The sequence below is a fragment of the Nelumbo nucifera genome, chromosome 7, assembly GCF_055504915.1.
Source record: "Nelumbo nucifera cultivar China Antique chromosome 7, China Antique-T2T, whole genome shotgun sequence".
Taxonomy (NCBI): Eukaryota; Viridiplantae; Streptophyta; class Magnoliopsida; order Proteales; family Nelumbonaceae; genus Nelumbo; species Nelumbo nucifera.
The window spans coordinates 33,333,927-33,350,441 of NC_142655.1; the positions used below are offsets into that span (position 1 = coordinate 33,333,927).

The 16,515-nt window shown below is 38.4% G+C and overlaps 1 protein-coding gene across 6 annotated transcripts in view; it reads left to right on the top strand.

Moving 5' to 3' along the window:
* Positions 1–16,515, top strand: part of LOC104598294 (CMP-sialic acid transporter 4-like) — a 91,602-nt gene that overhangs the window by 25,994 nt on the left and 49,093 nt on the right. For all 6 annotated transcript variants that reach the window (XR_735344.3, XM_019197948.2, XM_010260293.3 and 3 more), the window contains 2 exons: positions 11,139–11,216; positions 11,426–11,470. Coding sequence is in view for 5 of the 6 variants with exons in the window: in XM_019197948.2 (XP_019053493.1) it covers positions 11,139–11,216; positions 11,426–11,470 (123 nt within the window). In the remaining variant the exon portion in view is untranslated. The remainder of the gene's footprint in view (positions 1–11,138; positions 11,217–11,425; positions 11,471–16,515) is intronic.

A 16,515-nucleotide genomic window follows, 5' to 3' on the forward strand; every position in this document is an offset into this window, starting at 1 on the left:
GTAACTAGCTCTGGAGGCTCTGCCGCGTTCCCACTACCCTTTCTGCCTTTTAGTGAAATGCTGATTGGTGGTGGTCTGCTCCACTCCCATAGTTGGGCTCGAAGGGAGTGTTTGGGTTCCAACACAATCTCACTTAGGTCATTCCCCGTGACAACAATATCATCCATATAAACAATTAGGACTGACACCAAAGATCCCCTTCGCTTCACAAACAAGGTATGATCGGATTGAATCTAAGTGTATCCAAAAGCAATCAATTCTGAATCTGTCAAACCATGCTCTGGGAGATTGTTTCAAGCCATAAAGTGACTTCTTAAGCCTGCATACCTTTTCCTATTCAGTATCACTGTAAAAGCCAGCAGGAAGATTCATATACACTTCCTCTTGCAAATCCCCATTTAGGAAAGCATTCTTCATATCAAGTTGAAACAAGGGCCAAGAGTATGAGGCAACAAGAGAAAGAAGTATCCGAACAAAGGTCATCTTTGCAATCGGTGCAAAGCTCTCTAAGTAATCAACACCATAGGTCTGTGTGTACCCTTTTGCAATAAGTCTTGCCTTGTACCTTTCTATACTTCCATTTGCCTTATATTTTACCATGTAAACCCATCTGCATCCAACTGTCTCCTTGCCTTCTGGTAGATCCACAATGTCCCATGTCTGATTCTTAATCAAAGCTGCCATCTTTTCTTGCATAGCTGTCTTCCACTCAGGTTTGGAGTGAGCCTCACTAACACCTTGGGTATAGACACTGAGTCAAGGGAGGAAAGAAAAACACGGTAGGAAGGAGAAAGTCCACTGTAGGATAATTACTGTGAAATACAATGAGCAGTACACTTTCTCTTCCCTTTTTTGAGAGCAATAGGAAGATCAGGGTTATTTGTAACTGGGTTAGTAGAATCAATGGGAATTGAAACAGTAGCGGGATCAAGAGGAATACCTGAATCCATGTCAGTCGAATCTGGAGTCTCCAAGGAATCGACAGGAAGTGATGTGAGTTCTGCTGTAGTGGAATCAATCTCCTTGTGAAGTCTTTGTCGTAAGTAATGTTGAGAAGCAGGACGCAAAGGAGGTGGTAAGGTAGGTGACACAGGATGGTCAAGCACAGGAGTAGACACAGGGACTGGAACTGGGAGAGGAATAGACTGCTGACTCACTTCCCTAAAACACTCCCCCTGAGAAGGATTCTTTGAAAAGAAGTATGTGGATTCAAAAAAAGTGACATCCACGGTAACATGCCGGCTCCTAGAGACTGGATCATAGCAGCAATACCCTTTCTGATTTTCTGCATATCCAATGAAGACACACTTCTTTGCCTTGGGATCAAGCTTTGAGCGGTGAGGACCAAGGACATGTGCAAAGCGGACACACCCAAACACCCTGAGAGGAATATGAAACATCTCCTCCTTAGGAAAAAGGAGACTGAATGGGGTGTTGAATCCAAGTATACGAGAGGGCACCCCGTTAATCAGATATACTGTTGTGAGAACTGCACCACCCCAAAACCAAACTGGAACTGTAGATGTGCTCATCATGCTTCTTGCAATCTCAACAATGTGTCTGTTCTTCCTTTCTGCAACACCATTCTGTTGTGGGCTGTAGGGCAACTGCTTTGATGGAAAACACCATATTCTAACAGATATGAAGTAAGGTGTTTTTCAAAATATTCCCTAGCATTGTCTAATCTGGACACCTTTATTCTTGTTCCAAACTGTGTTAGCACCATCTGATGAAATTGCCTCACCAAGGATGGTACTTCATCGCGGGATCTCATCAGGTAAATCCAAGAGTATCGTGAGAAATCATCCACAAATAAGAGAAAATATCGATAAACTCCATAGAAGGAACATGGTAAGGTCCCCACACATCAGAATGAATAACATCAAAAGAAGAAGAACACCTTTTATTACTAGGTTTAAATGAATGTCTACAATGCTTTCCAAGTTGACAACCTTCACACTCCAGACTTGACAAACTAACAGACTCAAAAAGTTTTGGAAACAAAAGACTCAAAGAAGAAAAAGGTAAATGGCCCAAATGATTATGCCAAAGCATAATTTGACCCATAGACCCTGACTCACTATCCCTACTGACATGATGACTTTGATGAGGAGGAAGAACATCTAGGAGGTAGATCCCATTCACTTCACGACCACTCCCAATTGTCCTCTTTGTTTAGGTTTCACGGTACTCACCATGGCAGACTGATCAGAAACAAGGTTTTTCATCATCACATCTCTCCTACTCTCCTCCCCTGACACAAAGGCATATGCTTGGGAGAGGGTAACACTGTCCCTGGAAAGAAGATGCTGTCTTGCAGTATCATACTCAGGATTAAGGCCAGCAAGAAATTCAAACACCCTATACTTCTCTAGATGTTTATGATAGGTAGCTGCATCCTTAGTGGTTTCCCAAGCAAATGTCTCTAAATGGTCAATCTCCTGCCATAAGGTTTTAAGGGCTGAAAAATAGGCTGCAACAGGTCTATCTCCCTGCCTTGTAGAAATAATCTGATTTCTTAACTGATAAGCCATAACAACATTCTCCCTCTGTGAATAGGTTTCTGCAACCCCATCTCATATTTCCTTAGCTGTATTTGCCCATAAAAAAATTTTTACCTATATGGGGCAATATGGAATTACACAACCAAGTCATCACCATATAATTTTCCTGTACCCACCGGGAGTTGCTAGTGTCGGGTTTCACTTCCTCACCAGTGATATACCCTAATTTCCCACGAGCACCAATGGCCATCTTTGCATATTGTGACCATTCTAAGTAATTTGCACCATCCAACCTAACTGTAGTAATGGTCCCAGTCCCGAAAAGGTCTCTAGCACCTCCTCTCACTGGTCCCATTTCACTCTCGGGCTTATTTTCAACTCCGTGACCCTCCATGCTTCTCAAAAAATGTAAAGAAAATAACTGAAATATGTAACAAGATCAAACGAAACACTTCTGGAACTAACAACACCTTTTTGGTGTCCTAGACTGTCTTCCCACAAAAGATTCCTTTTCTGTGGGACGAGAGAAGAGAGAGAAGAGACAGCCACTATCTTTAGAAGCCTCTAAATCTGGCAGGACTTGAACCGCTCCTTATAGAAAACTCCAAGGAACCCTAAAAAATTAGGGCACCACTTCCTAGGTCAAAATTTGAAGAGTCCAACAGAAACAAGATTCTAACCCTTTCTCCATTTTTTCTTGATTTTGATGAGAAACCCTAGACCAGCTACGGGGCACACAGATTAACCAAAAAATCCAAAATCTGGGCTTACCTGAGAACTTCAATCAGCCTTCTTAAATCACCATGCAGTCGGCCGATCTAGGGCTACATGAGGAAACAACTCAAGGAACCTTTGGCCTGCTTTGATACCAAGTAGAAATCACTAATTGTAGATTTAATTGAATTTCTTGTGAAAGGAAAAGGGGAGGAAGATAAAGATTTCAGTAGTAGAGAAGAAAAGAGAGGGAGAAAAGAGTAGGAAGTCAACCAGGATTCTTGAATTAACCATAGCCGCCAACCCCTCATTATATTTATACTTAACTTAAAGGATGAGATATTACAATGATGCCCTTAGTAGGGCGGCTACTAATGTTGCTGAACAGTCACAACTTAAAAACATAAACTAATGGGCCTAAAGCCCAACAACTTCCTAATTAAATAGCTTAAAATAAGAATAAAAAACAACTAGGCCCAACTCAACACTTCTTCTCTCTTCTTGGCTGTTATTAGACTAACAAAACTCAAGGGCAGGCCGAATCATAATATGGTATCAGAGCACAACTAAGCAACTCGGATCTGCCCAGATTTCTGTTTTCTGCGCACTTAGTCTAGGGTTTCTCTTGATTTCTCTGCCATTGATTGGAGATAAGGGAAAGGGCTGAAAAGTAGTGGTCACCCTCTTCCCTTGGAGGCCTCTATGCCTCTTGTTGTGCTGTTCATGGTCGGTTGTTGTGGTTTCTAAGAAGCCCTCCCCTAATCGATGAAGAGAAGAGGGCTGATTCGTGTGGTGCAGTGGGTGTCTTGTGTGTTCTGATTTCTTTTTGTGTGGTTTGTTTTTCGGGTGATGAGGTAAGATTTCTATGCATATTTTTGTTATGAATCAAATAGGATGTATGTTTCAGATTGTATGGTGGGATTTCAGATTGTAGTGTGCTAGGGTTTATGCTGTTTTTTAGTGTGATTCGAAGGGGGAGTGGTCCTCATATAGTGTGGTGAGATCTCAGGTAGTCGTGGGGTAGGGTTTATGGTGTAAAGAGTGCAATCTTCAACAATTACAAGTGCTGAAACCAGTGTGATTAGTGTGATCAAGTAGTGTGCAGTGTGGCAAATTCAGTAATAACAGAATTCAGCAATGGGAGATAGCAATGATAGCAAATCTAATGTGATGATACCTACTGACTACCTGAATGTTCAAATGACCTCCATTAAATTGAATGGAGAGAATTATGTACCTTGTGCTAAATCTGTAGAAGTTTTTCTGAAGGCAAAGAAGAAGGTGAAACACATAAGGGAGGAGAAACCCTCCACTGATTCTCATGAGTATGGTGACTGGGAACAAGAGGATGCACAAATTATCATGTGGTTATGGAACAATATAGAACCCAAGATTAGTGTAAATTTCATGTTCTAAGAAGTTGTATTATGGTGAAGACAATACAACCAGAGTATATCGGCTGTATCAGGAATACTTTAATCTGCAACTGGGCAATCAAAGTTTTGAGGAGTACTATGCTAGTATGAGAAACATTCGTAATGAGTTGAATGTTTATCACCTCCTCACTTCTGATGTCAAGATTTAGCAACAACAAAGAGAACAACTTGATGTGACTCGATTTTTGGTGGGGCTGAAATCTGAGTATGAACTAGTGCGGGCTCAGATACTAGGAGAGTCAGCTCTCCCTTCCTTAGAAGAGGTGTTTGCTCGACTTTGGAGGACTTCAACAATTGGATCTACTGAGAACTCTAACGTTTCTGATAGATCAGCCTTTATAGTATCAAGGGGCCATGTTGTTAGAGGTGGAGCTCGGGGAGCTCAATTTGGCCATAGTGGTAGCAGTGGTCCGGTATATGGCCTGAGTGGTGGTGGTGGACCTAGATATAACCGTGGCGGTGGTCGTACTGGAGGTAGAGATTCAGGGGGAGCCCGTGGTAGAGGACGTGGCTCGGGTCCGAGGAGATGTACTCATTGTGTTATGGATGGACATACCATTAATTATTGCTATGACTTGCATGGTCCACCCTCAACTTGGGCCAATCATGGCATGACTAGTGACACCAGTTTCAGACAGGAGAGTCGTTCAACTGATCAGATGCTTCCTACATCCACAGATGTTCCCAGGAAGGAGATGGTGAGTGTTCCCCGTGATGAGTATGAGAGGTTTGTCCAATCCACATCTTAGCAGAGCACGGCTACTTTGGCACACTTAGGTATGGCTTGTTTGGCATCCACACCCAATCCCTGGATTATTGACTCTGGAGCCTCTGATCACATGACTGAAACTCCAGGTGTGTTTTCTTCCCTCTCTCATTGCTCAACATCACAATCTGTTACCTTGCTAATGGTTCCACATCCTCCATTTGTGGTGTTGGCAATGTTAATAGGACCCCCTTATCTTTATCCTTAGTTTTGTATGTCCCTAAATTTCCGTTTAACCTTATGTCTGTTAGTAAGTTGACCAAGTCACTCAATTGCTCTATTACTTTTTACCCTTCTTTGTGTGTTTTTTAGGATCTCAAGACGGGGATGAAGATTGGTGGAGGGCATGAAGCTGGTGGATTGTATTATCTTGACGGTGATGGAAGAACATCAACAACTCTCCAGTCATCTCTCTCTCTCCTCTCCAGTGGCACTGCCGATTTGGTCATCCTTCACTGAAAGTTTTGAAGTTTTTGGTTCCTTCGTTGAGTCATTTTTTTGTTTTAGATTGTGAGTTGTGTCAGTTGGGGAAACATAATCGTGTTCCCTTTAGTCCTAGGGTTGATAATCGTGTGTTGAGTCTTTTTTCTTTGGTTCATTCAGATGTTTGGGGTCCTTATAAAGTGATTTCATACAATGGATAGAGATATTTTGTCATTTTTGTCGATGATTATTCAAGGATGACGTGGCTTCTATTTAATGAATGGAAGGAGTGAATTGTTTACCATCTTCCAAAAATTTTATGCTGAGATTTGCAACCAATTTGGTGTTCACATTAAAATTTTTCGTCCTGATAATGGCCGTGAATATTTCTCTTCATCATTTCAAGAATACTTGGAACAACATGGCATTATACATCAGACCTCATGTACCTGGGTGGCTGAGAGAAAGAATCGTCATCTTTTGGAAACAGCTCGATCCCTCATGCATCACATGAATGTTCTCAAACCCTTTTGGAGTGATGTGGTGCTTACTTCTTGCTTCTTGATTAATCGGATGCCCACGTCTATCCTTGATGGTCATTCCCCATTCACTATGTGCTTGATTTGCTGGAGGAAACATGTTTGTTAGGTGCTAACCAGTTGAAACACCTATGGAAACAAATAATAAGCTGAGCAGTGATATGGGTGAAGTGTTTGAAGACTTTGGCAGATACTAGTGACTTGTAGGTAAACTAAACTACCTAACCATTACTCGGCTAGATATTTCATTTGCGGTTAGTGTGGTAAGTCAGTTCATGCTGAAACCTCTAGTTCCTCATTGGGATGCGGTTCTAAGAATTGTGAGGTATTTAAAAGGGGTTCCTGGTCGTGGTTTGATATACAAAAGTGGTGGAAAACTTGAAATAAAAGGATATACTGATGCTGACTGGGCTGGTTCTATGTATGATAGGAGGTCTACCACAGGCTATTGCACTTTTCTTGGGGGTAATCTGGTGACATGGAAAAGTAAGAAGCAGACAGTCATGGCGAGGAGTAGTGCAGAGGTAGAACATAGAGCTATGATACATACTACTTGTGAATTAGTGTGGCTAAGGAACCTTCTACAGGAGATAGGATACAATGTTAACACTCCAATGAAGCTCTACTGTGACAATCAGGCTGCAGTTAATATGTCTTCTAATTCGGTGTTTCATGAAAGAACCAAGCATATAGAGGTTGACTGTCACTTTGTGAGAGAGAAGGTGCTGAATGGAGTGATGGACACTTCATATGTTAACACAGGGAACCAGTGGGCAGACTTATTTACTAAAGGGTTGAGTCGGGGAAGAGTGGACTACATATGTAACAAGATGGGATTATATGATATATAGTCACCAGCTTGAGGGGGAGTGTTAGTGTCGAGTATGTAGGGGTATTTCTGTCTTTATACTTATGTTGAGGTTGCTGATCTGTAATATTATATTAGAACTAGTGTCCCTCACTTAAGTAAGGGCGCATGTGTCTTTTCCATTATGTTAGTAATATAAAACATGTCTGGCAGGGAATTTTTTCTCTCATTCGAACCAGACTTTTCTTCTCTCCTTTTCTCCTCTTTTCTCTCTCTCTCTTCTTGGCTGTTATCAGACTAACAGAACTCAAGGGCAGGCCGAATCATAATAGGCTGCAATGGCATAGAAACAAATTCCGAAGAGCTTGGGAAACCTTTGAACAGAGGAGTGGTTTGGATAATTCATCAAGTTGGAAGGAAGATGACAACGAAGGAGAGAAGGACCGTGGTGGCTTGTTAAGAACGGAGGAGAGGATTGTGTTCGAGAGACTTGAGGACGACGAAAAAGGAGCAGAGGAGGGGGGATCGGGAGTAACGACGGATGCGAGGGCTCAAGAAAATGAAACAAGAGGCAAGACTGAGAAAGAGGTAATTGGTCAAGCTCAAGATGAGTATTGTGAGGAAGAATCTCTTGGTTGGGATAACCAGGTTAGTCCTTTTAACTTCAAAAATCCTAAAGGAGGAGGTGAAGAGGGGAAGGAAGGGGAGGGCCTGAGTCTGGAAAAAGGTTAGGGAAGGAGGGGGAGGTAAAGGTGCGGTTGGAGAGAGAATTTGAGGAGGAAGAGGTGTGGAATGTGGTTAAGAAAATGAGGGGGGAGAAGGTGCCTAAGCTAGATTGTTTCAATATCGTCTTTTATAAGATGTGTTGGAATATCATAAAAAAAGAGTTATTGAAGATGTTTAGGGAGTTATGGGTGGAGAAGAAGATTGAAAAGTTGGCAAATGTAACCTTCACTTCTCTTATTCCGAAGGTAATGCAGCCAGGGTGAGGGATTTAAGGTCAATAGGCCTTATTTCAAGCCCATATAAAATTATTGCCAAGGTGTTATCTGCAAAGCTGAATGAGGTACTTCATTTGGTGGTGGATCCTACTCAAATAGCATTTGTTCATGGGTGTCAGATTTTGGATGGGGTCTTGATTGCTTGTGAATGTGTAGATGCAAGAATGAGAAGTGGGGAAGGTTGAGTGATTTGCAAAATTGATTTGGAAAAGGTGTATGATCATGTAGAATGTGGTTTTTTGGAAGAAGTTATAAGGAGGATGGGCTTTCGGGAGAAATGGAGAAGCTAGATGTTTGCATTGCATTTCATTGGTGTCCTTTTCAGTTTTGGTGAATGGAGTTTCAACAAAATTCTTTGACACATCGAGGGGATTGAGACAAGGGTATCCTCTCTCCCCTATGCTTTTGTTTTAGTGGTGGAGGTGTTAAGTAAGTTGGTGGATAGAGGGGTGATTTAGGAGCTGCTGGCTGGTTTCAATCTTGGAAATGGGAGGATGACTTTCTCATCTCCAATATGCTGATGATACCTTGATTTTCATGGATGCATCTGTGGAGCAAGCTTATAATATCAGAGATATTCTTGAAAGTTTTCAATTGCTTTTGGGTTTAAAAATCAATCTTAGTAAAAGTGTGATGATTGGGGTTGGAGATATTCAACAATCTATTTTAGATGAATGTGCTAGGGCTTTGGGTTGCCTTATTGGGGATTTCCCTTTTTCGTATCTTGGGCTACCCATCGGGGCTAGGCCAGCTGCTCCATATACTTGGCAACTTGTCTTAGATTGAATTGGACAAAGATTGGCAGGTTGGAAAAGTAAATATTTGTCCTTTGATGGGGCAATCACTCGTAGAAAGAGTGTTCTTTCTAATTTTCCAATTTACTATTTGTTTCTCCTAAAGGCTCCAACTTAGGTGATGGAAGAAATTGGAAGGCTTCAAAGGGACTTTCTATGGAATATAAAGGTGGAGAAAAAGAAATATCACTTGGTTGGATGGTACTTGGTATGTTGGGCAAGGATGGATTCGAGCCGAGCTGAGCCGAATACTTGGCTATTCGAGCTCGACTTGCAGGAATAGTATCAAGCTCGAGCTCGATTCGAGCTAGAGACTTGAATTCGAGCTTGGCTCGGCCCAAGCTCGACTATAAGCCAAGTTTTTTTGAAAAATAAAAATTATATGTATAAAATTATTATTTTTTTAATTGTTTGACAAAAATTTAAGAATTATAAAAATTATTTACTATTATACATAAAAATAAAAATACTATATTAATATAAATATTAATATATATATATATATAATAAAAAAGTATTTATTATATGTACATATGTATGTATACATATAATAAAATTATATGTATGTATATATAATAAAAATTATTTATTTAATACTAGGCTCGCGAGCCTCATGAGCCGAGCTTCATTGGGCTTGAGCTCAGTTCGATTAGCAAACAAGCCTATATATCAAGCTCGAATTTGGCGAAGCTCAGTTTAAACCGAGCCGAGCCAAGCTTTTCACGAGCCAAGTTCGAATAGCTCGTGAAAGGTTTGGCTCGTGGCCACCCCTAATGTTGGGCCAAGAAAGATGGGGGATTGGGAGTGAAAAGGGTGGGAATTTTTAACAAGGCTTTGTTGGGGAAATGGTTTTGGAGATTTGGTAGGGAGAGGGAAGCCCTTTGGAGAAGGGTGGTTGCTTGCAAGTATGGAGTAGTAAACTTTGGGTGGGATGTGAAGGAGGTAAGATCTTCTTATAGGGTGAGCATTTGGAAAGGGATTATGAAATCCAATTCATTGATTCAGCCGTTTCTTTCTTGGAAAGTCGGGAGTGAGTCAAGTTTGAATTTTGGGAAGATAATTTGCTTGGTGTGGAAAGCTTTATGAGTTGTGTCCAAGGCTCTATAACTTAAGGGTCCATTTGGTCCGCGGACAGGATAGGACTAGAATTGGAATTGGAATTGAAATTCCCCGGAACCGGAATCGGAATGACCTATTCTTGATGTCTATTTGGTTCAATTAGGAATCGGAATTGGATTACGATTATTGCTGTTTGGTTCATTGGGAGTTGGAACTGGAATCAACTAAAAATTTTCAATTTTGTATTAGTTTGTTTATTATTTTATTATTATTTAATTAATATTCTATCAAAATATAATTATTGTTTTATTAGTTCTTTGTTATTATTATTTAATAATTAATATCTTAGTATTTATCATTAGTGTATGTATTTTTTGTTAATATATTATTATTTTATTATTACATTAATATTTTATTAATTTATTAATATTTTATTAATTTCTATTATTTTTTTTATCATTTTAAAATTAATTAATATATTATTTTTTTATTAATTTAATTATATTATATTAACATTTTATTTCTTCTTAATTCTTATTATTTAATAAATATTTTCTTTTGCTTTTTTATTATTTTGTTCTTATTATTTTATTAGTGTTTAATAATCAATATCTTAGTATTTATCAATAATTTATGAATATTTTATTAATATGTTATTATATTATTATTACTTTGATAATATTTTTATTAATAATTTATTATTTTATTATTATTTTCTTATTAGTTATTAATATTGTATTAGTTTTATTAAAATAATATATTAGTATTTTTGTTATTAATTTAATTATAATGTAATAATATTTTAATTGTACTTAGTTATTATGATTATTATTAAATAAATAATATCTTTGGTTTTTATTATTAATTTTCTAATATTTTATTATAGTATCATTATTTGATGAATATTTTATGATTATATTAATGATTAATATACTCTTATTTTACTATTATTATCTTATTATTACTTTCATACTATTTTATTATTTCATTCTTAATGTTTTATTATTACTGTAATTATATTGTATTAATTTTTTTATTTATACTTTTTTATTATTATATTTAATAATTAATACTAAAATGTCTGTTTCTTGCAGGCAGCTCGCAACAATGTTCTTCTTGCTGTTCCAGCTCTTCTGTATGCTATCAATAACTATCTAAAATTCATCATGCAGGTATAATCCATATGTACATCTCATATGTGGTTTCCATTTATTATTTTTTTTCCACTTTTTGAAATCATCCATTTATGGTTTGTATTATTGTTTGACTCAATAAAAAAGGTTATGTGCTTTTTCTGTGATTTATGAAGTTTTGATCTATACTTACCTTTTTGCCTTATTCATTGTTTCATGAATTTTAATCATGTTGTTACCTTATGCAGTTATATTTTAATCCTGCAACTGTTAAGATGCTGAGCAACCTGAAGGTATTTCTTGATAAATAATTCGTTGATGGCACTTACTATTTTATGATGCTTGAAATGATGGATTTGGTTACAAAAATTGTTACCATGAAGATAAGCGTGAACAAACAATTCCTCTGCTTCCATAAACCAGATTCATATTCTGCTCTCAAGTTCTTGTAATTGCTTTTATGCTTTTCTGTTATGAGTAGAAGGAAAACGCATCTTCACTATTGATGTATACCTGCAGGGTTTTTTTTGATTTTTACCTTCTATTATAATTATAATGATAGAAGGCTGAGTGTACACTATTTTTTTAGCAGTAATGTTACAGAATTTTAAGGTTAGAAAAAAGGATGTAAAATCTGGATTGTACCGCAAGCACCCCCTACAGCATAAGTTAGCCCAGCTACTGAAACTCTTTTTTCACATTTGCTTAAGTTACAGGTTACACTCCTAGGAAGTCACTCCCCAAATTACTTCAGTCTTGGTAATTCCTTCTTTTGCCAATGGATCAGCCATAGCATTCATAGAACTGTTGATCCAAGTTAATGTTGTTATCAGCTCCCTATGTCAAGATCCTTGCTTCTCTTGTTAAATGTTTATATTACAGAAGAAAAACAGCCTTTTGAAATGAAAGGACTGTTTAAAATGTTGCAGAGAATCAACAGAAAGTAGCAGAAATCAGGTTTCAAGAAGAGAGAAGAGGAAGAAGAAGGTGGTGGCAACTAGGGTTCAGAGAGATTTTCGAACATATTTTCCTCTTACACCCCTAATACCATTTCATTAAGTTAAACTTATGTAATTTACAGAGAGGCCCCTGGTTGGGCATAAAATTAAAAAACATAACATAAGAAAAATAAGGGCCCAAATTAAGGTCTATTACAGCAAAGAACAAAAAAAGATAAAGAAGGATAAACAGCTTATGGGCCATTCGGCCTATCTTCTCTACACTCCCCCTCAAGCTGAGCATAGATGTCAATCATGCCAAGCTTTTCAGTATCATGCTGAAGTTTAGCCTTGGGAATGCCCTTGGTGAGGAAATCAGCTAACTGTCCTTCAGAAGTGATGACATCCATTGAGACATATCGAGTTCCATTCTTCGGATCAAAACAACAATAACCCTTTTGTGTGGGGGAATAACCAAGGAAGATACACTTGCGGGCTTTTGGTTCAAATTTATGTCTCTGGACACTTGGGATATGTACATAACAAGTGCAGCCAAAAACATAGAGTGGAATAGGAAAAAGGTCCTTGCCTGGATGAAGAAGACTGAAGGGAGACTTGAACCCCAAAAACCCTGGATGGCATACGGTTGATTAGGTAGGTTTTAGTAAGAACATCATCACCCCGAAATTTTGTAAGGACATGTGAGGAAAATATGATACTTCTTGCAACTTCAACAATATGTCGATTTTTTCTTTCAGCAACTCCATTATGTTCTGGTGTCCTAACACAGGAGCTTTAGTGAATAACCCCCAAGTCAGTGATATAGCAGGTCATGTTTTTCTCAAAGTATTCTTTTGCATTGTTGAATCTGAAAATTTTAATTCTAGTATCAAACTGGATTAGAACAAATTCATAGAATTGCCTCTCAAGTTTGGGAACTTCATCATGGGACTTCATAAAAAATATCTAAGTGAACCGTGAAAAATCATCAATGAACAAGATAAAATATTTGTAGCCACCCATAGAAGGTAAGTGGTTAGGCCCCCACACATCAGAGTGCACAATATGGAATGGAGAACAAGATCTACAATGTTTTGACAACTCACAAGACTCATAATGAAGACTGGACAGACTAATTCCCTTAAACAGTTATGGGAATAAATGACTTAATGCAGAAAAAGAAAGATGACCCAAACAAAAATGACATAACATGACTCGACTGATAGACTCTGTAGATGTAGATCCAAAAGTAGCTTTTCCAGGTTGTTCATGGCTCTATCTAGGAGTGTCCAACAGATATATTCTATTTGCCTCATGGCTACTCCCAATCACTTTCTAAGACTCCAGATCCTGAAAAACACAGTAGGAAGGAAAGAAGGTTACACAACAGTTCAAAGACTTAGTTAGGCTACTTACAGATAACAAATTTGTATTTAGCTTGGGTACATGAAGTGTAGAAGGAAGTACAAAGGATTCTGTAGCCTTGATGGTTCCCTTGTCGGGGATAGGAGCAAGAGAGTCATCGACTAGGGTGATTTTGTCACGACCATGAAGTAAATCATAAGAAACAAACAAAGTGGAAAGGCTGGTCATATGATCAGAAGCACCAGAATCAATAATCCAAGGGATCCTACGGTTACTTGAAATAGTTGCATGATTGGTAGAAGCCCGTATACCTGAATGAGCAAATGCAGAAGAGGTTGAATTTCCTGGAGGGTTGGAAGAAGAGGCCACACCCTCTAGGTGATTAATCATCCTTCCAAACTTCTCATACTTTGCCTTCATAGCTGCTAAGCTCACTAGTAGTCTCCTCTTCAGTTAGGCATCTGTCATTATCTGGACCAACAACAATATTGGCACTCCCTGCCATATAATTAGACTTCTTTTGAAACCGAAGAGGAAGAAGCTTAGGATGCAATTTCCAAAACTTGTCTTTAGTGTGTTTTGGTTTTTTACAATACTCACAAATAATTTCTTTCTTCCCTGAGCCACTTGGAGTTCTTGTAACTCCCTTAGGTTTTACTCCCATATTAGCAAAAGTGGTCATTTAGACCAGCCCTTTGAACCTGGACAAGTCTCCTGCTTTCTTCACTACTTACCAAGGCATAGGCTTGAGACAGTGAAACACTATCCTTGGATAAGATATTTTGCTTTGTGATGTCATACTCTAGATTCAGCCCTATCAAAAACTCAAACACCCTATTTCTCTCAACAAGTTTCTTGTAGGTCTCAACATCATTAGTGATGTCTCAGGCTACAACTTCTATCAAATCAATTTCTTGCCATAGAGACTTCAATATTGAGAAATAAACAGCTAAAGGTTTCTCCCCCTGTCTCAAATTCTTCACATCACTCCTTAGCTTGTAAGCCTTGGGAATAGGTTTCAACAACACTATCCCAAATTTCCTTTGCTGAATTCATCCACAACTTCAAATAACAATAAATGAAGATAGAAGAAAACCTATGTTGTACCTGCTACCTATGTCACACCCGGAACCCCGAACAAATAGAGAAATCTCAGCCGCACCTTGTAGACTTCCAAAACACCAATCCACTTGAATCGAACTTCAAGATGAAGGAAAAGAAGACTATTAGTCACTGAGTGCCCAGGTCAAACTCCCTATGGGGCCCGTAATCAAATTTTTTCAGAAAATTAGGGTTTTGGGCAACACACTTGAATCTGTCAGGAGGACAACAAAACCAGTCCCCTTCTCTCCAAAAACCACTAACAACTAGGCAGAAACAGGTTTCTTTAACTATTCATCCGATTCAGTTCTCCGTACACATTGTGTATGGGAGAAAAAAGGTGAAAAGAGAAGAAGACGAGCTTGCTTTGATACGAAGAAGAAAAACAGCCTTTTGAAATGAAAGGACTGTTTAAAGTGTTGCAAAAAATCAATAGAAAGTTGCAGAAATCAGGTTTCAAGAAGAGAGAAGAGGAAGAAGAAGGTGGCGGCAACTAGGGTTCAAAGAGAGATTTTCGAACATAATCTCCTCTTACACCCCTAATCCTATTTCATTAAGTTAAACTTTTGTAATTTATAGAGAGGCCCCTGTTTGGGCATAAAATTAAAAAACATAACATAAGAAAAATAAGGGCCCAGATTAAGGCCCATTACAGCAAAGAACATAAAAGGATAAAGAAGGATAAACAGCCTATGGGCCATTCGGCCCATCTTCTCTACAATTACCATTAGTGTATGCTTTTTTTCAAACCATCAGACTACAACCCATAGTCACCTTCTACAGTTCTACCATTACATCTCATAGTTGATATTTCACCCAGTCTTAATCTGTGTAGAACTTCCAACAACTCAGCCCTAGATGAGTCTCTTTAATTGGACCAGAATAAATTGGCAACATAACACCTTCACTATTTCTGAATCTCCCATACTCCTGAGCAGATGTTTCCACATGGCTAGTAGGTGACTAGGCGTTATTTATGTGAGAATGCAGTGGAGAATGTCTATCATTTCTTTATTGGTTGTCCCTACTCTAAATTCATCTGGGTTTTTGTTCTTGGCTCTCTTTAAAGATAGCTGGATGGACCCTGGTTTGGCAGAGGAATTATTCACTAGGTGACCAGCTATAAGGGGAAATATCAAGGCAAAGATTGCTTGGAGCTGCATTCCCTTTGGTGTTTGCTGCGGAGTATGGAAAGAAAGAAGTAGGAGAATCATTGAAGATAATTCCCGTTCAAGAGACCGTATCACTCTTCTTTGCAGTAAAAGGGTCATGAATTGAGTTCTCATTCCTCCAGAGTTTGAGGGGGTTTCAAAAGAAGATCTTGGTGCTGTTTTTTGGAATCTCCTTGAGTTGGTCTAGAGTTACAGTCTTCCTTTTTTTTTTGGTTATAGTCTTTCTTTTTATTTGTATCCTATCTTCATGTACCTCTCTGTATTTCTTGGTGATCTCTCATCACCCTCAGTTGTACTTTCTTCTATTATTAATATTTTTTTCTTTTCTATTTATTGCCAAAAACAAAACCCTCAGGATTTAGTTTTATTGGATTGTTTTAGGGTGGTATCCATCTCAGTGTTTCCATGGTCCTGAATAACGATGAAACAACAATTGCTTGCCAGCCCCTAGTGATATCTTCTGTAGAAAAATGTGCAAACTACTTCAATATCTTGACCCAATTGAGATATCTCTCATCTCTGTAATTTTCTCTCTAGTTTGGTTCTTATCAGAGAAAATTCTTGCAGTTCTCTCCCCCCACATTGATCATTGTATTGTTGTCCTTGTGCATCTCCATAAACCATTTCCTCTTTTCTTTGGTCGAGAGAAGAATGAGTCCTCAAAAGAAGTTGGACTTCCACTGTGGTGTCCATTTGTAACTGTTGTAATTCTTCCACTACTAGATGCCAGGGGTAACTCAGTCATTTTACCTTTTATTATGT